The sequence below is a fragment of the Hyla sarda genome, chromosome 9 (genome assembly GCF_029499605.1).
Source record: "Hyla sarda isolate aHylSar1 chromosome 9, aHylSar1.hap1, whole genome shotgun sequence".
Lineage (NCBI taxonomy): Eukaryota > Metazoa > Chordata > Amphibia > Anura > Hylidae > Hyla > Hyla sarda.
In genome coordinates, this window is record NC_079197.1 from 125413876 (window position 1) to 125440924 (window position 27049).

General features: G+C 45.5%; 1 protein-coding gene across 5 annotated transcripts in view; it reads left to right on the forward strand.

The window, feature by feature from the left end:
- The first annotated feature begins 9480 nt into the window (after positions 1-9480).
- The window catches only part of MAP7D3 (MAP7 domain containing 3), a 93802-nt gene continuing 76233 nt past the window's right edge, over positions 9481-27049 (forward strand). The window contains exon 1 of one of the 5 annotated variants that reach the window (XM_056541004.1): positions 9481-9772. In XM_056541004.1, coding sequence (XP_056396979.1) covers positions 9727-9772 — 46 coding nt within the window. In that variant the 5' untranslated portion in view covers positions 9481-9726. The remainder of the gene's footprint in view (positions 9773-27049) is intronic. The other 4 variants (XM_056541003.1, XM_056541006.1, XM_056541007.1 and 1 more) reach the window with 4 other exon arrangements.

Genomic DNA, 27049 nt, shown 5'->3' on the forward strand with positions numbered 1-27049 from the left:
GTTGCTGAAGTGCAATCCATCTACTGTCATCCTTTTCGGTCTCACTCACTACAACATTTTCACTTCATCACAACCAATTTTTATACATAGTATCAATAGTGGTTCCAGTCTCCTATCATTTATGACATAATCAACACTATACTTGGTCATATTCCACTAGTATCATATATCCCTTACACATAACTTGCATATAGGGATATAGGGGGAGATTTATCAAAACCTGTGTAGAGGAAGAGTAGTGCAGTTGCCCATAGCAACCAATCAGATCGCTTCTTTCATTTTTCACAGGCCTCTTTAACCCCTTAAGGACCAAGGGCGTACAGGTACGCCTTTGCTCCCTGGTACTTAAGGACCAAGGGCGTACCTGTACGCCCGTGGGAATTTCGGTCCCTGCAGCGCGCCGGGCGGGGACCGGACCGGGGTGACTGCTGATATCAATCAGCAGGCACCCCGCGCCAATGCCCAGGGGGGTTATCAGACCCCCCCATGTAGGCGATCGCCGAAAATCGCAAGTGAATTCACACTTGCGATTTTCGGCGATTCCGGTGATGCGGGTCACGTGTGACCCGCTGACCCGGAGATACAAGGTGATCGGGGGTGTAGGATACACCCCCTATCACCCTCTGTATCTATGGGGAGGTGGCGATGTCGTCACCCCCCCAGGATCGCTGCTATTGGCCGGACGATCGTCCGGCCAATAGCAGCCGGCAGGGGAGGGGTTAACGGCCCCTTCTCGCGACTCTGCTTGCTCCCTGAGTTCATTCAGCGGCCAGAGCTGCGAGAAGGAGCCAGGGACCCCCCCTCCGTGAAGATCGGAGCCCCTCACAGAGGAAGACCCCCCTTAGAGCAGGGAGAGAGTACAGCCCCAGGGACAGGTAGGGTTAACCAGTAAAAAAAAAGTAAAAAGTAAAGTAAAAAAAAGTGTAAAAAAAAAGTTAAAATTTTTTTTCCCCCCCTGACCCCCTAATAGGACCTAAAGGGTCCGCAACAATTTTTTTTAGTGTGACCCGGGCCCTATTAGGGATTCAGGGCGCTGCATTTGGCCATTTTTTTTTTTTTTGCTGCAGCGCTTTTTTCCCCCCCATACAGTTAGTTACACCAATCACACACACTACATACTCACCTCCCCCCCCACACACACACCCGCCACCAACCCCCCCCCCCCCCCCACCACCACCACCACCACCACCACCGTAGAAAAAAGGCGATGGCTCGCCAGGCATTTTCGGCAGCGGAGGCATATGCTTTTCTTGCCTCCGACTCCGAATCTGTCAGTGAGGACGATGAAGATCCAACATTCCTGTGTTCTTCATCGTCCTCCTCATCATCTAGTACTGATGATGAGTCACCTATACGGCGGCGGAGACGCCGCCAGGCGAGGCCACGCACCCCCCATGATAGTGGCCCAGTGGCCGGCACTAGTGCGAGTGGTGATGCTGCTCGTACTAGGAGTCCGACCCCCCAGACAAGTTTACCAGAGCCCCCTTCCGGTGAACCTGTCTGGAGACCCCCAGAGGGTTATCAGCCACGGGTTCCGGAGTTTGTTGGTGACTCCGGAATCCGGATTGACAATTCTGGATTCACTGAAATTGACTATTTCAGTTATTTTTTCAGTGACAGTTTTGTCAATCTAATGGTGGAGCAGACGAATCTGTACGCCAGGCAGTTCATCGCCCACCACCCTGATTCTGTTTTGGCCAGGCCCAATGAATGGTACGCCATTGATGCAGCAGAGATGAGGACATTTTGGGGCCTCTTGCTGCATATGGGCCTGGTCAAAAAACCAAGTGTCAGACAGTACTGGAGCGGGGACATCTTCTACCAGACCCCGCTTTACAGTATGGTCATGGCACGGAGGCGGTACGAGGCGATTCGGAAATGCTTGCATTATGCAGATAATGCGGCATGTCCGCCCCGAGGTGATCCCGCCCATGACCGGCTTTACAAAGTGAGGCCGGTCATCGATCACTTTGGGGCCAAATTTTTGGAGGCCTATGTACCGCTCAGGGACCTCTCTGTTGATGAGTCTCTTATCAGTTTTAAGGGGAGACTCATCTTCCGCCAGTATATTCCCTCGAAGCGGGCGCGGTATGGCGTGAAGCTCTATAAACTTTGTGAGAGTACCTCCGGGTACACTCTCAAGTTTAGAGTGTATGAGGGACGAGATTCCCGTATTGAACCCCCAGATTGTTCCCCCACTCTGGGTGTTAGCGGGAAAATCGTTTGGGAGCTTGTGCACCCTTTGCTGGATAAGGGTTACCATGTGTACGTGGACAACTTTTATACCAGCATCCCTCTCTTCACATCCCTCGCCGCCAGATCCACGTCCGCTTGTGGGACCGTGCGGAAGAACCAGAGAGGCCTCCCTATAAATTTTCTGCAGACACCTATGCCCAAGGGTGAGTCCCGTGCCCTTACCCATGAAAACCTGTTGTTGGTCAGGTATAAGGATAAGAGGGATGTCCTTATGCTGACCACTATTCATGGTAACGGCAGCTCACCTGTCCCTGTGCGAGGTACCACAACACCGGTCCTCAAGCCCGATTGTATTCTGGACTACAATCGGTATATGGGGGGAGTTGATCTTTCTGATCAAGTCCTCAAGCCATACATGGCCATGCGCAAAACACGGGTATGGTACAAAAAAGTTGCGGTCTACATGGTACAGGTTGCCATGTACAACTCTTTTGTACTGTCCCAGTACGCTGGCAACACAGGGACATTCCTCCAGTTCCAAGAAGAAGTCCTAAAGGTCCTGATCTTTGGCGACCGGGAAAGAGCAGGCCGGACTTCCCAAGGAACTGGAGTTATAGGTGCCAGGATCGTCCCAGGCCAACACTTTCCAGGTGAAGTCCCCCATACTGGAAAGAAGGGACGATCCCAGAAAAAATGCAGAGTGTGTAACAGGAGGGGGATTCGGAAAGACACCACCACTCAGTGTGACACTTGCCCCGATCATCCGGGCCTCTGCATTAAAAACTGCTTCAGGGAGTATCACACTTCCATGGAGTACTAAATTTTCCCTTTTCATTTTAATTTTCCATAATTTGACCCCAATGTACCATGTCCAGAGTACATTCCAAATTTTAACACCATAAAACCACTAAATTGCCCCAAAAAACTCATCTAAAAAAAAAAAAAAAACTGATGAGACCTCTGGGGGTATTTTTTTCTCTGGGTCATGGGTTACTGAGTCACTATCATCGGGGACTTTTTTTGTTGCCTCAAATGTGCAGCGCTCTCTCTCCACCTGAGCGGGGTGCGCATTTGAGGCAACAGGTTAGGGACGGCCACACACGTCACATTCCCAGAATGATGATTCAGAGCATAGGGTTTGGGGTGGGCATATTTTTTAGTTTTGGCTATGCTCTGGGTCATCATTCTGGGATCAAAACCTGTTTTATAATTTTATGTCCCACTGTACCCCATTTTAGTTATTTAGTGTACCCCAGTTATTTACCCCATGTAATGCCCCTTGAGGGGGGGTCCCACTGTTCTGGCTCCTTAGGCCGCAACGCAGAAGCTCAAGGCCCCTGAATGCGACCTGCTCCTCTCAGACCAGTGTGCAAGCTGTTTACACCCAGACTTGAGGTATGTCCTTACTCCAAAGAAATGTATTTACAAACTTACGGTGACATTTTCTCCTTTTACCACTTGTGAAAATGAAAAATTTGGTGTAACCCCAGCATTTTAGTGTAAAAAAATCCAATTTTTCATTTTCACATCCCACTTCATGAATATTTATCAAACACCTGTGGGGTGTGAAGACTCACTGTACCCCTTGTTATGTTTCTTGAGGGATGTAGTTTCCGAAATAGTATGCCATGTGTTTTTTTTTGCTGTCCTGGCACCATAGGGGCTTCCTAAATGTGACATGCGCCCCGAGCAAAATTTGCTCTCAAAAAGCCAAATATGACTCCTTCTCTTCTGAGCATTGTAGCTCGCCCGTAGTGCACTTCAGGTCAACTTATGGGGTACCTCCATACTCAGAAGAGATGGGGTTACAAATTTTGGGGGGTATTTTCTGCTATTAACCCTTGCAAAAATGTGAAATTTGGGGGGAAACACACATTTTAGTGAAAAAATTATATCTTTTTTTTACATATGCAAAAGTTGTGAAACCCCTGTGGGGTATTAAGGCTCACTTTATTCCTTGTTACTTTCCTCAAGGGGTCTAGTTTCCAAAATGGTATGCCATGTGTTTTTTTTTGTTGTTCTGGCACCATAGGGGCTTCCTAAATGCAACATGCCCCCCGAGCAAAATTTGCTCTCAAAAAGCCAAATATGACTCCTTCTCTTCTGAGCATTGTAGCTCGCCCGTAGTGCACTTCAGGTCAACTTATGGGGTACCTCCATACTCAGAAGAGATGGGGTTACAAATTTTGGGGGGTATTTTCTGCTATTAACCCTTGCAAAAATGTGAAATTTGGGGGGAAACACACATTTTAGTGAAAAAATTATATATTTTTTTTACATATGCAAAAGTCGTGAAACACCTGTGGGGTATTAAGGCTCACTTTATTCCTTGTTACGTTCCTCAAGGGGTCTAGTTTCCAAAATGGTATGCCATGTGTTTTTTTTTTGCTGTTCTGGCACCATAGGGGCTTCCTAAATGCAACATGCCCCCCAAAAACCATTTCAGAAAAACGTACTCTCCAAAATCCCCTTGTCGCTCCTTCCCTTCTGAGCCCTCTACTGCGCCTGGCGAACAATTTACATAGACATATGAGGTATGTGCTTACTCGAGAGAAATTGGGCTACAAATAGAAGTATAAATTTTCTCCTTTTACCCCTTGTAAAAATTCAAAAATTGGGTCTACAAGAACATGCAAGTGTAAAAAATTAAGATTGTGAATTTTCTTCTTCACTTTGCTGCTATTCCTGTGAAACACCTAAAGGGTTAACACACTTACTGAATGTCATTTTGAATACTTTGGGGGGTGTAGTTTTTATAATGGGGTCATTTATGGGGTATTTCTAATATGAAGACCCTTCAAATCCACTTCAAACCTGAACTGGTCCCTGAAAAATAGTGAGTTTGAAAATTTTGTGAAAAATTTAAAAATTGCTGCTGAACTTTGAAGCCCTCTGGTGTCTTCCAAAAGTAAAAACTCATCAATTTTATGATGCAAACATAAAGTAGACATATTGGAAATGTGAAAAAAAAATTTTTTAATTTGGAATATCCATTTTCCTTACAAGCAGAGAGCTTCAAAGTTAGAAAAAAGCTAAATTTTCAATTTTTTCATCAAATTTTGGGATTTTTCACCAAAAAAGGATGCAAGTTACCACAAAAATTTACCACCATGTTAAAGTAGAATATGTCACGAAAAAACAATCTCAGAATCAGAATGATAACTAAAAGCATTCCAGAGTTATTAATGTTTAAAGGGACAGTGGTCAGATGTGCAAAAAACGCTCTGGTCCTAAGGTGTAAAATGGCCTGGTCCTTAAGGGGTTAAAAATGAAAGAAGTGATCTGATTGGTTGCCATGGGCAACTGTACCACTCTTCCTCTGCACAGGTTTTTATAAATCTCCCCCATATTCCTTATATATAGTAGCCATGTTATATTCATTGACTTTATTTTTCATTCTATCACCAACTTTGTTATTTTTAAATTAAGCACCAAGCATATGTACCTAATATTATATTCATTATTTTTATTTCATTATAAAGTATATGTACCTAATATTATAATTTTTGCGCCATTTATCACAGCCTTCCTGCATGCATCACTTTTATTACACTATTCACACTCACCACACATTGCACAGTTCTTTACACCCTTCTGCACCATTCACACACTATCATCACATATAAGTAAAGCTGACTTTTGCACGCTATTTATTTGTGCTTTTATTGCGCACGCGCTGTAAGAGCCGGCTCCGGGGGTAATTAACTTTGCTTCAGCGAAGTATTGACCTCAGCGCAGTGCGCCAGCTCCTGGCCTACGTGTCTCCGTGTATGCAGCGTCATGTGATCCGTTCAGCTGACCGGGTCTCTGACGCAATACTCTAAAGTTATTGGTGCCGGGATGTGCGGCGGCCTGCGCGCCATAACAGTGCTGCGCTCTGGTAAAACGAATCTTCAATATAATTAAGCATAATGACTTGGCACTGTATGATTGGCCTGTGGGGACATAACTAGTTAATCCTGCTGGGAGGACACCACCCCTCGACAAAGGTTTGCCGAAACGCGGCGTTGGATGTTGGTGATGTCGCTCCGGTATCCTGTGCCTGTCTATTATCATGTATGGCTAAGTACATGATTGTGACTTTGCTTTTTCTTTACACTATTTGCACTATATTCATGTTTACAATTATCTGCTGCTATGAGTATGCTGTATGCTAGCCTTGTTTTATACCATGCACTAAGGCACTTTTTTATGATACCTGAGTGACACCTTTGTTTGATTTTCATTCCTCCCCCCGGGTGGATATTCTCCTATTTTGATGTAACTATATGTCAATATCAATAAAAATTGTGTATTATTTCTTATAAAATGACAAGTGACTCCATTTTTTTTTATTTGTGTGCTAGTCGAGAGACAGACTGGTATCTGACCTCAAAGATAGTGGTGTCTCAGGAAACCCAAGGAAACATAAGTGAGTTAGTAGATCTTTGCATATCTTACCAAGGCACACCCAGTGAAGACCCCTGAAGTATGCACATATATATATATATATATATATATATATATATATATATATATATATATATTGGACATTTGGTACTCCATAACTACAGTCTACAGCCAAGCCATCCGATAAGGTTCTAGTCAGGGCTCTGGCTGGGCCACTCAGGAATATTCACAGAGTTGTGTCTAAGCCACTCTTGTGTTGTCTTGGTTGTGTACTTAGGGTCATTGTTGGACGGTGAAACTTTGGCTGAGTCTGAGGTCCAGAACCCTGTGGATCAGGTTCATGTTAACAATATCTCTGTAATGTCACAGCATAATGCTGCCACCACCATGCTTCACTGTAGGGATGCTATTGGGAGGCGATGAGCAGTGCTTAGTTTCCTCCAGACATCATGCTTAGAATTGAGGCTAGAAAGTTGAATTTTGGTTTCAACAAATGACAGAATCTTGTTTCTCCTTTAGATGCTTAATTCTCCAGGCATCTTTCATGTTTCTTTTACTGAGGAGAGGCTTCTTTTTAGTCATTTTTACCATAAAGCCAAATTGGTGGATTGCTGCAGTGATGGCTGACCTTCTGGAAGTTTCTCCCATCTGTACACAGGATCATTGGAGCTCAGCCAGAGTGACCGTTAGGTTCTCTTACCAAGGACCTTCTCCACCAATTACTTTCCTTTTTAATAAATTCTGTTTTCACATTGTCATTATTGAGCAGATTGATGTGAAAAACTAGATTTTTTTTTATTTTAGCACAAGGCTGCGACATAAGAAACTTTCTGATTACATTGTATAAAGGTAGGTTACCTTACAGGAGATCTCATGCATCACACTAAGGCTCAGCAATGTCTTGTCTCAGCTGGCAATAGGCTGAGCGACAGTGTGATGCATTGGGCCCCAGCATTGGTCGTGCCCCATTTGTTGTTTTACATTCTGGCAGCCCGGGCACAATAGCAGAAAATAATTCTGCATGAGATATCTCCTTTAGCTGGCTGAGCTCCCCTGCCTCATATATATTTACTCTCCGACCCGCATCCGACTATTCAAATTCTTCACTCTGCAGGGGGGTAACTCAAGGCTGCTACAGAACGCTGGCTCCATATTCATTAGGGGGCTTTTATAGAGGAGCGGGCAAGTGGCTTTATCAATGCCTCGAGGGGTTAAGGAACAAGCCCAGTGTATTGAATGGTATTATTTGCATATCAATAAAACTGATACAGATAAATGGCGCGCCAGGATGCCACATTAAAGGTACCATCACTATTAGTATCTAACGGCAGGTTCGGATGCTCTAAATTATATATATATATATATATATATATATATATATATATATATATATATATTTGTTTATTTGTACCCCATACACAATAGTGCTCGTCCTTCAAAAACAAACGAACAAGCGCTCATGTGGTTACATTGATGGAAAAATGTATGTTATGGCTCTCAGTACGCAGTGATGTACTGTTACCTCATGGGGCAAAATGGCTGTGGTGCCAACTGCCACGGCTTCAGTTCTCTCAGTGGGTGTATGTATATATATATATATATATATATATATATATATGGGTGGGAATCATTTGCTGGGGCAGATTTTGGGTGCATGAGCCACCCAATTTTACATAAGTTAAGAAGGGCGTATTCATTTACGCAGGCGCACCAGTGAAGAAATGGCAGCCAGGCTGGGCAACATACAGTGACCCCCCAACCTACGATGGCCCCGACATATGATAATTTCAACATACGATGGCCTCTCAGAGACCATCGCATGTTGAAGGCAGCATCAACATACAATGCTTTTGTATGTCGGGGCCATCGCATAAACGGTTATCCGGCAGCGCAGACTGCTTCAGCTGCCACCGGATAGCCGTTTACGGTGCCCCGTGTGGTCCGCTGACGATCACTTACCTATCCTCTGGGCTCCGGCGCGTCCTCTTCGGGATCCCCTGCATCGTCGGCGCTCTCCATCGTCGTCATCACGTCGCTGCGCACGCCATCCCGTCATCCAATAGGAGCGGCGTGCATAGCGATGTGATGGCGGCGACGGAGAGAGAGGATGCTGGGGAAGCAGAGGCCTTGCCAGAGCGTCGGGGACGTGGTGACAGCGATGGAAGGCGACATCCAGGGCAGCGGTGACGGTCCGGAGCGGCGGGGACACGTGAGTATAGGACAGTGGTCTACAACCTGCAGATCTCCAGATGTTGCAAAACTACAACTCCCAGCATGCCCGGACAGCCGTTGGCTGTCCGGGCATGCTGGGTGTTGTAGTTTTGCAACATCTGGAGGTCCGCAGGTTGTAGACCACTGTCCTATACTTTACATTGCACGGATCCCTCAACATGCGATGGTTTCAACAAACGATGGTCCATTTGGAACGGATTACCATCGTATGTTGAGGGACCACTGTATTTTTTTTTACCATCTTTCCACTCCTCCTCCAAAACCTCTGGAGGAGAAAAGTTGACCAGTTGCCCATAGCAACCAATCAGATCGCTTCTTTCATTTTGCAAAGGCCTTGTTAAAAAGGAAAGAAGCTATCTGATTGGTTGCTATGGGCAACTGGGCAGGTTTTCCTCTGGACAGGTTTTGATAAATCTCCTCCAATGTGCCCACCATGGCCCAGAAAAGTGGCACCGGGTGCCACAATTGCAATGCTGCCATACCAACCGGTGATACACAACTATTGATATTTTTGTGTTTTTAGCATCTTTTTTTTTTATAATGTAAAGTGCCCAATTTGGTGCCAATTTGCTTTTCCAGATGCACTTTGGGCATGGCAGAAGATTCCAGTCAGCGTTTGCTACACTAACATGTAGTTCTCCTGCTGTTGCAAAACTACAACTCCCATCATGCCCTGACAGCCTTCGGCTGTCAGGGCTTGATGGGAGTTGTAGTTTTGCAAAGTCACATCTTAGGGAAGACTGTTGTTCTAAGGGAATCAACCCAGTTCCGGAACACAAGGGGTGAAGACAATCTCAGACTTCTCCCTAGCAACAGCAGCAGCAACAGCCGCTGTACGTGATCCCCTCCGGCGCATGCGCGGCCCCGGGCGGACAGCGCGAGAGAGCGGCAACACCGGGGAAAGGAAAGATGGCGGACGGCAGCGGTAAACTGAAGGGACTGCGGGAACAGATGGGTAAGAGGCTGCACCCCTACTCTGGAGGGCATGGGGGGAGGCTGCCTGTGGGGCTGAGGACGGAGATATGGCGGCGGGAGGAAAGGGTGGGCTGGTGTGTCTGGGAGGACGTGGCCTGTCATGGAGGAAGAGCTCAGGAGGGGCTGCTCTGGCCTGTTACCCGGGGGTCCTGTGAGGAAATGGGGGGACGGGTCACACCCAACCCTGAGCCCCCTGCCTCTTATCTCTTCCCTGAGTCACTAGAACTGATTGGAGCATCATGTCCCCGCCTGCTGCTGTGCAACTGGTGGCTTCACAGATGTTGTGGAACTACACATCCCAGCATGCCCTCTGGCAGCAGTGCATGACACCCCAGCGTGCATGGTGCAGTCATGCTGCAGCTTTTGTAGTATTGGAGACTGTACATGTCATGGTGACGGTTCAGTATACGTAACGCGCTGTGTAGAGGTTGGCATCCTGATGGTTGTGATAATGGTGACCCCTGGCATGTTGTGGGCAGAGATCAGTGCCTGGCGGTGGGCAGAGATCAGTGCCTGGCGGTGGGCAGAGATCAGTGCCTGGCGGTGGGCAGAGATCAGTGCCTGGCGGTGGGCAGAGATCAGTGCCTGGCGGTGGGCAGAGATCAGTGCCTGGCGGTGGGCAGAGATCAGTGCCTGGCGGTGGGCAGAGATCAGTGCCTGGCGGTGGGCAGAGATCAGTGCCTGGCGGTGGGCAGAGATCAGTGCCTGGCGGTGGGCAGAGATCAGTGCCTGGCGGTGGGCAGAGATCCGCGCCTGGCGGTGGGCAGAGATCCGCGCCTGGCGGTGGGCAGAGATCCGCGCCTGGCGGTGGGCAGAGATCCGCGCCTGGCGGTGGGCAGAGATCAGCGGCTGGCGGTGGGCAGAGATCAGCGGCTGGCGATGTGAGCAGATCTTAAAGCAATCCTATGGACCACGCCAGGATTTGTTAACGTGCAGAAGTGTTCGGGCGTGTTCACACCTAAAACTTTGCAACTTTTTTTTAATAAATTGACAGAATAGTATATTGCTCAATATCTGCACTGGATCTGTTGAGTTCTAAGTGTATGTTTACACCAGCAAAAAAACAGCCCTGAAGCTCCCTATGATGTCAATGGGGACGTCTGAGCGTAACTGCGGGAAAAAAGAGGTGACATGTCACTTATTAAAGTCAAAGGAAGAGGTTTTTTTTTTTTTTTTTTTTGGATAAAGTGACGCCAATGGTTTTTGATATGGAAATTGTTGCATTGAAAACATATCTAAAGAGAAATGTCACCAGATCGTGTCTGCAGTACCTGGAAAAAATCCTTGTGTCTGGCAGTGTGAGGAGTCACTGAGGCGTGGCCAGGGCACTGATGTTCCCTGGCCACGCCTCTGTGACTCTTAACACAGACACAGAAAAGGATTTTTTTTCCATGTATTGCAGCCATGGAGCTACAAAGTAAATGAACCATTAGTGTAAGAGCTGTCATCACTATGAAACTGCCTTAGGGCGCGTTCACACAGCCGTCCGTCCCCATTTTTTGTTCCCCCTTTTTCTTCTCCCCATTTAGGTTCCTTTGATGCTGCTTGTAAATGCTTACAAATGGTTGTAAAATAATCCCATTGATGTCAATGGGATCTTTTTTTTTTTTTTTTTTACAATCCTTTTATAGGAAGGGAGCAGGTGGAGGGCATACAGGTACGCCCTCTGTCCCCAACAGGGTTTACACTCACCGGTATTGTGGTATATGAAATATTCATATCATAAAAAATAAAAAATAAACGGTACTATTGGGTATGAATTGGTATACCGTCCAGCGCACACAGTGCATCTGTAGCGGATTTGATTCTGCATATTTCAGCGGCAACAAAATCTATGGTACCTTATATTCGCAGTTTATTTTATTAAATTTGGTGATCGCTACGGGAGTGATTGCCATTATTGAAATAAAGAACACACTAAGGGTAGAGTCACACGTACCGTATTTTGCTGCGTATTTGCTGCTGCATATTTTCCTACCCGTTGAAGTCAATAGGTAGCAAAATCAGCTGCGTATTTTGCTACCCATTGACTTCAATGGGTAGGAAAAAACGCAGCAGCCAATATGCAGCACATGTGACCCTAACAGCGGATGAGGTTTCGAATATACGCGAAAATTGGTAGCATCAAATTTGCTACTGAACAAAGAAGGTGGTATGTCATGCTGCTAGGCCAATTCTGTGCAGAAATTCTGCATGAAAATTCAGCAAAAATGAATTGCCCATTCACTTCAATGGGATTCTGCTGTGTGAATGGGACAGCGGAATTCCATTGAAGTATTGGCTATAAATTCATGCAGAATTCCATGCAGAAATTCTAGCGTGTGAACATAGCCTTACAGCTCTTTGTAGAGTAGTCACAATTTTTCCACACCCCTGAAAGAACAATAACTAGCTCCACCAGCGCAAAATAACTTATCCCCTATCCGAAGGATAGGGGATAAGTTATAGATCGCGGGGGGTCCGAGTGCTGGGGCCCCCCAGGATCTCCTGGACGGGGCCGCGGCAGTCTGCCAGAAGTGAAGTTTCGTCCCCAGCATAAAACCGCGACAGACACTACCCCTCCATGTATCTCTATGGGATTCATGGAGGGGGCGTGTCTGCCTCCGCGTCATGTGGGGACGGAATGCCCCCTTTCCTGTATATTGCTGTGGCCCCATACCGAAGATCGCGGGGGGCCCCAGCGCTCGGACCCCCGCGATCTATAACTTATCCCCTATCCTATCCAATCACAGCTCAGCTTTAATTTCTCAGGTTTCATTGGTAAAATGAAATTCGAGCTGTGATTGGTTGCTATTGGGCAAAGCAGATACATTTTTGTGTTATTCAGATTGATAAATTTGGAACATGGCCCCTATATTGTATTCCAGCTTTCCCAGATATATGTAAATCCAGGGCCTGCATTTCTAGTGGCTTCTTTTGTTATACTGTGTGTATGATTTGTTATACTGTGTGTATGATTTGTGATACTGTGTGTATGATTTGGGATACTGTGTGTATGACTTGGGATACTGTGTGTATGATTTGGGGTACTGTGTGTATGATTTGTGGTACTGTGTGTATGATTTGTGGTACTGTGTGTATGATTTGTGATACTGTGTGTATGATTTGTGGTACTGTGTGTATGATTTGTGGTACTGTGTGTATGATTTGTTGTACTGTGTGTATGATTTGTGGTACTGTGTGTATGATTTGTGGTACTGTGTGTATGATTTGTTGTACTGTGTGTATGATTTGTGGTACTGTGTGTATGATTTGTGGTACTGTGTGTATGATTTGTGGTACTGTGTGTATGATTTGTGGTACTGTGTGTATGATTTGTGGTACTGTGTGTATGATTTGGGATACTGTGTGTATGATTTGTTACACTGTGTAGGGCTGTCCGGGGTGTGCTCCTGGCTAGGGACAGTCATATGAGTGCACACAAGGGACCTCTGACGTCTCTGCAGCTTCCTCCTGTAACTGGGAACCCGTGTTCTGCATACTGCAATGGCAACTTCCTTTCCATCACTGTGTGGAGCACAAAAGTGACTGTCATCATATTTCCGAGGCTTTTATGGGTTTCCTATGGCATGCATTAACAGCATTGACTGCTCCAGCACTTCCTCCGTGGTAGTTCATGTGACAGCCTTTCTAAGCTCAATGTATTGTTTAGGACACTTGGTAAAATATTAGCATGTTGCTCTAGAACAGCTGTTAGATAATATTGTGCTATAAATGTCATAACAAATTAGTCAGAACAAAAGCTTCTATTACTTATAGACAATTACAGCTAAGGCTGTATGCACACTGGCGTCACAGCTTCTTTTATTACAGGAGCTATGACATGACTTAAAGTGGGTCCACCGGTTTTCTTTCAGCAGTGTATTCAGACATCTGTGGATTCACTCTCTTACTTTGCCCCACATTCAAGAACCTTTTTATACCCACTGTGATCGTGAGTTCTAAGCCTGTGAAGTGTGTGCCTCACCGGGCGCCAAATTTGACTCATTCACTCCTATATAGTTTATTGGGAATGAGACAGCTTGTGTGTGAGCAACGCACTTTATCTGGCTGTATCTTCCTATCACAGAAGGACACCGGGACCGAGACCTGGTGCGATCGAAACTTTTGACATGCCTGAGCAACATGTCAAAAATTGTTAAAAATGGCAACAATGCTTTAAAGAGAATCTATCATCAGTATTGTCTGCATTAAAGGGATACTCCGCTGCTCAGCATTTGGAGCAAACTGGAGCCAGCGCCGGGAGCTCGTGACATCATAGCCCCGCCCCCTCATGACATACGTCCCGCCCCCTCAGTGCAAGTCTATGGGAGACAGCCGTCACGCCCCCTCCCATAGCCATGCAATGAGGGGCGAGGCATGACATCATGGGGGCGGGGCTATGATGTCACAAGCTCCCGGCTCCAGCGTTCGGAACAGTTTGTTCCACACGTTGAGCAGCGGAGTACCCCTTTTAACCTGTTCCTATAGGCTTGTAGTGCAGGTGACACTGATAAAAATCATACATACGTGTGCTCGGGCCCAGCTCCACATTTGCATATACAGAAGAAAAGGGATTAGTGAGGAATGGTAAGTATGATTATAAGTGTCATCTGCACAACAAGCCTATACCAACCCTTGAATCCCAGTACTTAAAGGGCTACTCCACCCCTAGACATCTTATCCCCTATCCAAAGGATCTTATCCCATATCCAAGGGATCCCGGCTGCGGCACACCTGACATCCGGTGCATGGAGCAAACTTCGCTTCATGCCAGATGACTGGCGATGCGGGGTGGAGGCTCGTAACGTCACGGCCATGCCCCCTCAATGCAGGTCTATGGGAGGGAGCATGACAGCCTTCACACCCTCTCTTATAGACTTGCATTGAGGGGGCGTGGCCGTGATGTCACAAGCTTCCGCCGGTGCACCCGACTTTCTAAACAAATGCTGGGAGCAGCAGGGAGATCACGGTGTCCCCAGCGGCAGCACCCCCACGATCAGACATCTTATCCCCTATTCAGAGGAATGTCTAGGGGCGGTGTACCCCTTTTAAGGACCAAGGGCATACATGTATGCTCTGGTCCCATTACCAGGGTTTGAAGCTGAGAACGCTTTAAACCCTGTGGGTCCCGACTGACGGCATGCCCCGCTCCCTTAACTTGTTGGGGACGGAGGACGTATAGATACACCCTCGCGTCGCGTCACTTAAGGACGGAGGGCGTACCTGCATATCCGATCACCGCCGCTCACTGGGCGGTGATCGGAACGGGATGCCTGCTGAAATCATTCAGCAGGCATCCGTGCCAATGCCCAGGGGGGTCCTGAGAACTCCCCCCTTCATTTCGGCGATTCTGGGTCATACGGGTCTTCGGCGACTCGGAAAATAAGGGGGATCGGGGTTGTCCAAGACACCCACGATCCCCCTGAAAGCATAGGAGTGCCACCCCTCCTATCCCTGCTATTGGTAGTTCAGAAGCGACAACCAATAGCAGAACAGGGGCGGGGGGGGGGGGGGGTTTAACGTTCGGTATAAGGCATACACGCCCCTTTAAAAATGTTTTCCTCCACTGGAAAAATAATTTTTTAAATTAACTGGTGCCAGGAATTTAAACAGATTTGTAAATTACTTTGATTTAAAAATCTTAATCCTTCCAATACTTAGCTGCTGTATGCTCCACATAAAGTTCTTTTCTTTTTGAATTTCATTCTGCCTGACCACAGTGCTCTCTGCTGACACCTCTGTCCATTTTAGGAACTGTCCAGAGTAGGAGCAAATCCCCATAGAAAACCTATCCTATTCGGGACAGGTCCTAAAATGTGGTCAGGCACTTTTTAGGCTAAAATTTTTAGCCTAAAGTCTACCTGCGTGTTATACGCCGATAAGCCGCTGCAGTTCAATGATTTAAAGCGGGCACTTTAAATCAATGAACTGCAGCGGCTTTGCAGGTGCAGAGACCGCCAGCGCTGCTGGCTTCTCTGCTCCTGCCGGCCCTTCTCTTCCCCCTGGCTATCGGCGCCGCTGCCCGTTCTCTCCCCCTGACTATCGGTGCCGGCACCCCATTGCCGGCACCGATAGCCAGGGGGAGAGAAGCGGCGCCGGCAGTGGCGCCGACAGCCAGGGGGAGAGAAGGGGCAGCGGCACCCATTGCCGGCGCCGCTGCCCCTTTGCCTCCCCCCATACCCGGTTGCATAATTACCTGTTACCGGGGTCGGGTCCGCGCTGCTTCAGGCCTTCGGTGTGCATCCCCTGCGTCGTTGCTATGCGCTGCGTGGCGCAAAGACGTCACTCGTCATTGCGCCGTGCAGTGCATAGCAACGACGCATGGGATGCACACCGGAGGCCTGAAGCAGCATGGACCCGACCCCGGCAACAGGTAATTATGCAACCGGGGATGGGGGGAGGCAGCAGCGCCGGCAATGGGTGCCACTGCCCCTTCTCTCCCCCTGGCTATCGGCGCCGGTAATGGGGTTCCGGCAATGATAGTCAGGGGGAGAGAACGGGCAGCGGCATCGATAGCCAGCGGGAGAGAAGCGGCGGCAGTAGGGCTCTAGACCCCAGGAAAGGCAGGGGCAGAGAAGCGGGCAGCGACTGCCTCTCTCCCGCTGCCTTTCCTGGGGGTGTATCGGGGTACACACACGCGCACCCTCATTTTACCATGGATATTAGGGTAAAAAACTTTTTTTACCCAAATATCCTTGGTAAAATGAGGGTGCGTGTTATAGGCCGTTGCGTGGTATACCCCGATAAATACGGTATATTAAAAAAAATGAATCTTTCCAGTACTTATCAGCTGCTGTTATGATCCACAGGAAGTTCTTTTCTTTTTGAATTTCCTCTCTGCCTGACCACATTTTAGGACCTGTCCCGAATAGGATAGGTTTTCTATGGGGATTTGCTCCTACTCTGGACAGTTCCTAAAATGGACAGAGGTGTCAGCAGAGAGCATTGTGGTCAGGCAGAATGAAATTCAAAAAGAAAAGAACTTTATGTGGAGCATACAGCAGCTAAGTATTGGAAGGATTAAGATTTTTAAATCAAAGTAATTTACAAATCTGTTTAACTTCCTGGCACCAGTTGATTTAAAAAAAATTTTTTTTCTGTGAAGTACCCCTTTAACCCTTTAAGGACTGAGCCCTTTTTCGCAATTCTGACCACCATCGCTTTACGAATTAATAGCGCGAAAACGCTTTTACCGAATATTCTGATTCTGAGATTGCTTTTTCGGGACATATTCTACTTTATTTTGGTGGTAAATTTTCGGCGTTACTTGCATCCTTTTTTGGTGAAAAATCCCAAAATTTCATGAAAATGAAAGCTCTCTACTTGTAAGGAAAATGGATATTCCCAATAAATTTTATTTTTATTCATAAAATGGACATATTTTTGCTTTTTGAAAAAATTAGAGGGCTTCAAAGTAGAGCAGCAATTTTCAAAAATTTCATGAAAATTGCTAAATCTGAAGGGACAAATATTACAGAACTACAACTCCCAGCATGCCTGGGCAGTCCAGGCATGCTGAGAGTTGTAGTTTGGCAACATCTGGAGGGCTACCGTTTGGGCACCACTGTAACAGTGGTCTCCAAACTGTGACCCTCCAGATGTTGCAAAACTACAACTCCCAGCATGCCCAGACAGCCTTTGGCTGTCTGGGCATGCTGGGAGTTGCAGTTTGGCCTTCCTAGTGGTTGCCACAGTAAAGATCACTTTATTTTCACTTTCAATTCCCCCCCCCCCACGTCACTTCCCTATCTGATCCTGGATCCAGGAGTCTCCAGCGAAGATCGGGGGGTCCCCAGGCATCTTCTCCTCCAGGTACCGGCCTCCATCTTCTGTCCATGTTCCCCTCGACATCCAGGGGTGGGCAGAATGGGGGGTTTGCCATGGCAACCCACTGTCCTGCTCTGCCATTGGTCAGAATCAGTTCTGACCAATGGAAGGGGAAAGGAGGAGATCGCAGCTCTGCGACCTCACTCCTAGCCCTCAGGATGATCGTGGCTGTCCCGAGACCCGATCAGCCCGGAATAGCAGAAAATCGCATGTCTGAATTGACATGCGATTTTCTGCGATCGCCGACATGGGGGGGGGGGGGGTCTCAGGACCCCCTGGGCGATGTGCCGGGATGCCTGCTGAATGATTTCAGCAGGCATTCCGGTCCCCAACCGGCTAGCGGCGGGGACCGGAATTCCCATGGGCGTATGCATACGCACCCACGTCCTTAAAGGGGTACAGATCGCCGGGGTCCCGCTGCTGGGGATCCCCGGGATCCCCGCTGCGGCACCCCGCTATTATTACAGCACAGAGCGAGTTCGCTCTGCACGTAATGACGAGCAATACAGGGGCCGGAGCATCGTTATGTCACGGCCCCTCGTGACATCACGGCCCACCCCTTTCAATATAAGTCTATGGGAGGGGGCGTGGTGGTCGTCACGCCCCCTGCCATAGACTTGCATTAAGGTTCCGGGGCTGTGATGTCATGAGGGGCGGAGCCTTGACGTCACGCTGCTCCGTCCCCTGTATCGTTCGTCATTACGCACAGAGCGAACTCGCTCTGTGCTGTAATGATAGCGGGGATCCCGGGGCTCCCCAGCCGCGGGACCGCGGCGATCTGACATCTTATCCCTCATCCTTTGGATAGGGAATAAGATGTCTAGGGGCGGAGTACCCCTTTAAGGACTCGGGATGCAGGGCGAATGCATACGCCCGGCGTCCTGAACAGGTTAATGTAGAACATTCCCACCTCCTGACTATATATTAGTTTTTCATCTGATTACCATTTTTTTTAAATTGAAGGGGTATTCCAGTAAAAAAAACATTTTTCTTCATATCAACTGGCTCCAGAAAGTTAAACAGATTTGTAAATTATTTCTATTAAAAAAATCTTAATCCTTCCAGTACTTATACACTACTGAAGTTGAGTTGCTCTTTTCTGTCTGACAACAGTGCTCTCTGCTGACACCTGTCTGTCTCAGGAACTGTCCAGAGAAGGAGAGGTTTGCTATGGGGATTTGCTCCTACTCTGGACAGTTCCTGAGACAGACAGAGGTATCGGCAGAGAGCACTGTTGTCAGACAGAAAAGAACAACACAACTTCAGCAGCTGATAATTACTTGAAGGATTAAGAGTTTTCAATAGAAGTAATTTACAAATCTGTTTAACTTTCTGGAGCCAGTTGATATGAAAAAATACTGGAATACCCCTTAACGACCACAGACGTCTGTGGCTGGCTCCCGATCTGTGAAGCGTGCTCAGAAGCTGCGCGCGCTTCGTATCTGTGAAGTCCCGGCAGCAACCGGGACTTGCAGCTAATACCGGACATCGGCGATCGGGCTGATGTCCGGTATTAACCCTTTAGACACCGCAATTAAAGTTGCGGCTTCTAAAATGGGAGAATATGCTGCCCGGTTAGCTCAGTGGAGCTGTTCGGTTCTGCCGTGGTGAAATCGCGGCATCACGTACAGCTGAGAGGACAGTGGGAGGCTCCCTACCTGGCTCCACGCTGTCCGATCAGCAATTGATTGCTCCAAGCCTGAGATCCAGGCTTGAGCAATCAAGAGCAGATAACACTGATCAATGCTATGCTATGGCTTTGCATTGAACAGTGCCTGCAATCAGTGTAATGCATGTTACAGTCCCCTATGAGGGCTATAACATTGCAAAAAAAAAAGTGTAAAAAAAAAAAAAAAAGTTAATAAATGGGATTTAACCCCTTCCCTAATAAAAATCACCCCCTTTTCCCATTTAAAAAATAAAAAACTGTGTAAAAAAATATAAATAAACATATATGGTATCGCCATGTGCATGAATGTCCAAACTATAAAAATACATAATGTAAAATATGTGTAGCTCACTTAGGATAAAAGAAATAATGTGCTTGAGGTTAAAGGTGTTGCCTTCACCCAAAAGGCCTAATGTAATATGTAGAAATTATAAATGTAAAATATTTATGTGAACCAGTCCTCGAAAGCACAGGGGAGAATGGAAAGGAAAAACTAGTGAGGATAGGATCCAAAAGATGGTCTTTATTATATAAAAATGGGTATATCTAACCAATCACCTAGCAGGGCCCTTGCTAAAGGTGAATGGCATATACTAGGTATAAAATAAATGATTTAAATAACACAATAAAATTAAGATAAATATGATGAATATGTAGCACCAAAAAAATTAAAAAATTAATCAGTATCTGCTGGATATATCAAGAAAAAACGTTCTCAGTCCATATAGTTCATAGGAATAATTCAACAAAAATCCACAAAGAATGTCCAGAATAAAAAGTCTCAATTAATTCAGGTATATCCAGAGTAGCGAATATATAGTAGCAAATGTGGCGACAGTGGCTACAATAAAGAGTTCACAGACAAATCTTCAGTAATAGTGGTGGTGTGCCTGTCAAAGTTATACCTTTGTTGCGACTAAGTATAATGCAGACAATGTAGCAAACACTGTCAGCGGTGGAAGTGTCAAGTCTCGGTGCACAGCACCACTCACCCTCCTTCTGAATCCTCAGGTCCGGGCGGGCACGGCTGAGTCTGGCACTTTGGATATCGGTGCCCGTCTGAGTGGTATGCTGGGTGAGTGTCTGAGTCTCCGGGGGTCCGAGTGTCCTGGGCTGGCACAGGAGGCGTCCGGCCTTGGGAAGGATGATGTCCAGGAGTGACTGCCGACCGGGGCTGTGAATGGATGCAGGGAACAGGTGGTGCAGGTTGCACGTGTGAATAAGGCGCTAACAGTGTACGTGCAGCAGTGGTCCCAGAATCGTGGACATCAAGCTGTTGCAAATGGAATATGGCAGATACGGTCTGTTTAAAGTGATATACACTTATGGATAAGTAACATTACTTATAGCTACTGAAGAAAAGGCCCTCGGCCTTGAAACACATCTTGCCCAATATCTGCACCTCATCCATAAGTGTATATCACTTTAAACAGACCGTATCTGCCATATTCCATTTGCAACAGCTGGATGCCCACGATTCTGGGACCACTGCTGCACGCGCGCTGTTAGCGCCTTATTCACACGTGCAACCTGCACCACCTGTTCCCTGCATCCATTCACAGCCCCGGCCGGCAGTCCCTCCTGGACATCATCCTTCCCAAGGCCGGACGCCTCCCGTGCCAGCCCAGGACACTCGGACCCCCGGAGACTCAGCCACTCACCCAGCATACCACTCAGGCGGGCACCGATATCCAAAGTGCCGGACTCAGCCGTGCCCGCCCGGACCTGAGGATTCAGAAGGAGGGTGAGTGGTGCTGTGCACCGAGCTTTGACATTTTCACCGCTGACAGTGTTTGCTACATTGTCTGCATTATACTTAGTCGCAACAAAGGTATAACTTTGACAGGCACACCACCGCTAGAGATGAGCGAACTTACAGTAAATTCGATTCGTCACGAACTTCTCGGCTCGGCAGTTGATGACTTTTCCTGCATTAATGAGTTCAGCTTTCAGGTGCTCTGGTGGGCTGGAAAAGGTGGATACAGTCCTAGGAGACTCTTTCCTAGGAATGTATCCACCTTTTCCAGCCCACGGGAGCACCTGAAGGCTGAACTAATTTGCGCAGGAAAAGTCATCAACTGCCGAGCCGAGAAGTTCGTGACAAATCGAATTTACTGTAAGTTCGCTCATCTCTAATCACCGCTATTACTGAAGATTTGTCTATGAACTCTTTATTGTAGCCACTGTCGCCACATTTGCTACTATATATTCGCTACTCTGGATATACCTGAATTAATTGAGACTTTTTATTCTGGACATTCTTTGTGGATTTTTGTTGAATTATTCCTATGAACTATATGGACTGAGAACGTTTTTTCTTGATATATCCAGCAGATACTGATACATTTTTTTGGTGCTACTTACTCATCATATTTATCTTAATTTTATTGTGTTATTTAAATCATTTATTTTATACCTAGTATATGCCATTCACCTTTAGCAAGGGCCCTGCTAGGTGATTGGTTAGATATACCCATTTTTATATAATAAAGCCCATCTTTTGGATCCTATCCTCACTAGTTTTTCCTTTCCATTCTCCCCTGTGCTTTCGAGGACTGGTTCACATAAATATTTTACATTTATAATTTCTACATATAAAAATACATCATTAATTAAAACGCACGGTTAATGGCGTACGCGCGAAAAATTCAAAAGTCAAAAATAGTGTTTGTTTTTATTTCTTTTTATACCATAAAAAAATGAATAAAAAGCAATAAAAAAGTCAGATCACAACAAAAATGGTACTGATAAAAACTTCAGATCGTGCAAAAAATGAGCCCCATACGCAGAAAAATAAAGTTATAAGGGTCAGAAGATGACAATTTTAAATGTATAAATTTTCCTGCATGTAGTTATGATTTTTTTCAGAAGTACGACAAAATCAAACCTATATAAGTAGGGTATCATTTTATTCGTACGGACCTACAGAATAAAGATAAGGTGTCATTTTTACTGAAAAATGTACTGCGTAGAAACGGAAGCCTTCAAAATTTAAACAATTGTGTTTTTTCTTCAATTTTGTCCCACCATGATTTTTTTCCATTTCGCCGTGGATTTTTGGGTAAAATGACTGATCTCACTGCAAAGTAGAATTGGTGGTGCAAAAAAAAAAGCCATCATATGGATTTTATGGTGCAAAATTAAAAAGGGTTATGATTTTTAAAAGGTGAGGAATAAAAAACGAAAGTGCAAAAACTGAATAACGCTTGATCCTTAAGGGGTTAAGTTCATGCCAATCTACCCCTGAATTCAGACAATCTATAAAACTAAATATCTCAGGCATGAAAGGGTGTATCAAGTAACTGTAAAATAGTGTTTGATCAGGGCACCCTAAGCTATTTAAAGAGAATAAAAAAATTTGGTTTGGCCCCAGATCCTCTTTAACCCCTTGAATATTTTAGGAATTTCCTTGACTTCTTGTCAGTAATCATATTGAAAGACATCATTGGCAGCCTCTCCCCAACCTCATGTGGTGGAAAACAGGGAGCAATAGATAAATGGTCTCAATTAGGCCAACAGTGTTTGTTCACATGCATTTTCTGCAGATTTTTCCATGTTACGCCAGGTCCAAACATGGCTAAACACAAAATGCTGATTTTATTGTTTATTTTTCCACAGAATTCGCCTTCACAATTTCAAAGAATTCTGTGTTAACAATTCATGTTGTTACTGGAACAGAATGAACATGCTCTGATTTCCATGCAGAATTATTCTAGTACATATAAATGGGATTTCAATAGCTCAGTACACCTGTACTATACTGGGTGGGCCATTTATATGGATACACCTTAATAAAATGGGAATGGTTGGTGATATTAACTTCCTGTTTGTGGCACATTAGTATATGTGAGGGGGGGAAACTTTTCAAGATGGGTGATGACCATGGTGGCCATTTTGAAGTCGGCCATTTTGAATCCAACTTTAGTTTTTTTTCGATAGGAAGAGGGTCATGTGACACATTAAACATATTGGGAATTTCACAAGAAAAACAATGATGTGCTTGGTTTTAACGTAACTTTATTCTTTCATGAGTTATTTACAAGTTTCTGACCACATAAATGTGTTCAATGTGCTGCCCATTGTGTTGGATTGTCAATGCAACCCTCTTCTCCCACTCTTCACACACTGATAGCAACACCGCAGGAGAAATGCTAGCACAGGCTTCCAGTATCCGTATACACTGCTATATACTACTATATATACCGCAGGAGAAATGCTAGCACAGGCTTCCAGTATCAGTATACACTGCTATATACTACTATATACACCGCAGGAGAAATGCTAGCACAGGCTTCCAGTATCCATATACACTGCTATATACTACTATATACACCGCAGGAGAAATGCTAGCACAGGCTTCCAGTATCCGTATACACTGCTATATTCTACTATATACACCGCAGGAGAAATGCTAGCACAGGCTTCCAGTATCCATATACACTGCTATATACTACTATATACACCGCAGGAGAAATGCTAGCACAGGCTTCCAGTATCCGTATACACTGCTATATACTACTATATTCACCGCAGGAGAAATGCTAGCACAGGCTTCCAGTATTCGTAGTTTCAGGTGCTGCACATCTCGTATCTTCACAGCATAGACAATTGCCTTCAGATGACCCCAAAGATAAAAGTCTAAGGGGGTCAGATCGGGAGACCTTGGGGGCCATTCAACTGGCCCACGAAGACCAATCCACTTTCCAGGAAACTGTTCATCTAGGAATGCTGGGACCTGACACCCATAATGTGGTGGTCACCATCTTGCTGGAAAAACTCAGGGAACGTGCCAGCTTCAGTGCATAAAGAGGGAAACACATCATCATGTAGCAATTTCGCATATTCAGTGGCCTTGAGGTTTCCATTGATGAAGAATGGCCCCACTATCTTTGTACCCCATATACCACACCATACCATCAATTTTTGTGTTCCAACTGTCTTGGAGGGATCTATCCAATGTGGGTTAGTGTCAGACCAATAGTGGTGGTTTTGTTTGTTAACTTCACCATTCACATAAAAGTTTCCTCATCACTGAACAAAATCTTCTGTGTAAACTGAGGGTCCTGCTCCAATTTTTGTTTTGCCCATTCTGCAGCACCTGAAACTACGGATACTGGAAGCCTGTGCTAGCATTTCTCCTGCGGTGTATATAGTAGTATATAGCAGTGTATACTGATACTGGAAGCTTGTGCTAGCATTTCTCCTGTGGTGTATATAGTAGTATATAGCAGTGTATAAGGATACTGGAAGCCTGTGCTAGCATTTCTCCTGCAGTGTATATAGTAGTATATAGCAGTGTATATGGATACTGGAAGCCTGTGCTAGCATTTCTCCTGCGGTGTATATAGTAGTATATAGCAGTGTATATGGATACTGGAAGCCTGTGCTAGCATTTCTCCTGCCGTGTATATAGTAGTATATAGCAGTGTATACAGATACTGGAAGCCTGTGCTAGCATTTCTCCTGCGGTGTATATAACAGTGTATACGGATACTGGAAGCCTGTGCTAGCATTTCTCCTGCGTTGTATATAGTAGTATATAGCAGTGTATACAGATACTGGAAGCCTGTGCTAGCATTTTTCCTGCGGTGTATATAGCAGTGTATACAGATACTGGAAGCCTGTGCTAGCATTTCTCCTGCAGTGTATATAGTAGTATATAGCAGTGTATACGGATACTGGAAGCCTGTGCTAGCATTTCTCCTGCGGTGTATATAGTAGTATATAGCAGTGTATACAGTTACTGGAAGCCTGTGCTAGCATTTCTCCTGAGGTGTATATAGTAGTATATAGCAGTGTATACAGATACTGGAAGCCTGTGCTAGCATTTCTCCTGAGGTGTATATAGTAGTATATAGCAGTGTATACAGATACTGGAAGCCTGTGCTAGCATTTCTCCTGCGGTGTATATAGTAGTATATAGCAGTGTATACAGATACTGGAAGCCTGTGCTAGCATTTCTCCTGCGGTTTATATAGTAGTATATAGCAGTGTATACAGATACTGGAAGCCTGTGCTAGCATTTCTCCTGCGGTGTATATAGTAGTATATAGCAGTGTATACAGATACTGGAAGCCTTTGCTAGCATTTCTCCTGCGGTGTATATAGTAGTATATAGCAGTGTATACAGATACTGGAAGCCTGTGCTAGCATTTCTCCTGCGGTGTATATAGTAGTATATAGCAGTGTATACAGATACTGGAAGCCTGTGCTAGCATTTCTCCTGCGGTGTATATAGTAGTATATAGCAGTGTATACAGATACTGGAAGCCTGTGCTAGCATTTCTCCTGCGGTGTATATAGTAGTATATAGCAGTGTATACAGATACTGGAAGCCTGTGCTAGCATTTCTCCTGCGGTGTATATAGTAGTATATAGCAGTGTATACAGATACTGGAAGCCTGTGCTAGCATTTCTCCTGCGGTGTATATAGTAGTATATAGCAGTGTATACAGATACTGGAAGCCTGTGCTAGCATTTCTCCTGCGGTGTATATAGTAGTATATAGCAGTGTATACAGATACTGGAAGCCTGTGCTAGCATTTCTCCTGCGGTGTATATAGTAGTATATAGCAGTGTATACAGATACTGGAAGCCTGTGCTAGCATTTCTCCTGCGGTGTATATAGTAGTATATAGCAGTGTATACAGATACTGGAAGCCTGTGCTAGCATTTCTCCTGCGGTGTATATAGTAGTATATAGCAGTGTATACAGATACTGGAAGCCTGTGCTAGCATTTCTCCTGCGGTGTATATAGTAGTATATAGCAGTGTATACAGATACTGGAAGCCTGTGCTAGCATTTCTCCTGCGGTGTATATAGTAGTATATAGCAGTGTATACAGATACTGGAAGCCTGTGCTAGCATTTCTCCTGCGGTGTATATAGTAGTATATAGCAGTGTATACAGATACTGGAAGCCTGTGCTAGCATTTCTCCTGCGGTGTATATAGTAGTATATAGCAGTGTATACAGATACTGGAAGCCTGTGCTAGCATTTCTCCTGCGGTGTATATAGTAGTATATAGCAGTGTATACAGATACTGGAAGCCTGTGCTAGCATTTCTCCTGCGGTGTTGCTATCAGCCCCCTCACATATACTAATGTGCCACAAACAGGAAGTTAATATCACCAACCATTCCCATTTTATTAAGGTGTATCCATATAAATGGACCACCCTGTACATTGTTAAAGATTTGCATTGCAGACTGCAAATCCACCTTGTTATTCACAGGATAGGGGATAACTAGCATATATGTGGGGGTCTGACAACTCAGCAATGTTTGAAAGTCCCATAGAGAAGAATTGTAGCGCTGGCTATGCATATGGGCTACTGTTCACTTCATTCCGAGGACATTTGCTCTCTGTTCATAGGATAGGTGGGGGTCCCAGCGGTTGGTCCGCTAGTTATTTCCAATACAATGGTAACGGGATAACGTTTTATGACTAGAATACTCCTTCAAGGTTTCCTGTATGGAGAGGAAGATGGCATAGCTGTCTAGGAATATATCCCTTCTGTACAGTGTCTTTATCAGTAAGTGTTAACATACATTTGATGGAAGGAATAGCACTGCTTATTCTGAGAATATGAGGGGCACTGGACATGTTAAGCTTGCTTTTGTCTTTTTTTTAAAGTCTGTTGTTGGAAGAAAGTTGTGATTGATGTTACATAAATACGACATTAGAAATAGGACCTATGAGAGACAGGAGTCATTGTCATTCATTTGAGGTATTTATTGACTATCTTCCTCAGGTAGTGTGAGTGCACCTTGAGTGATG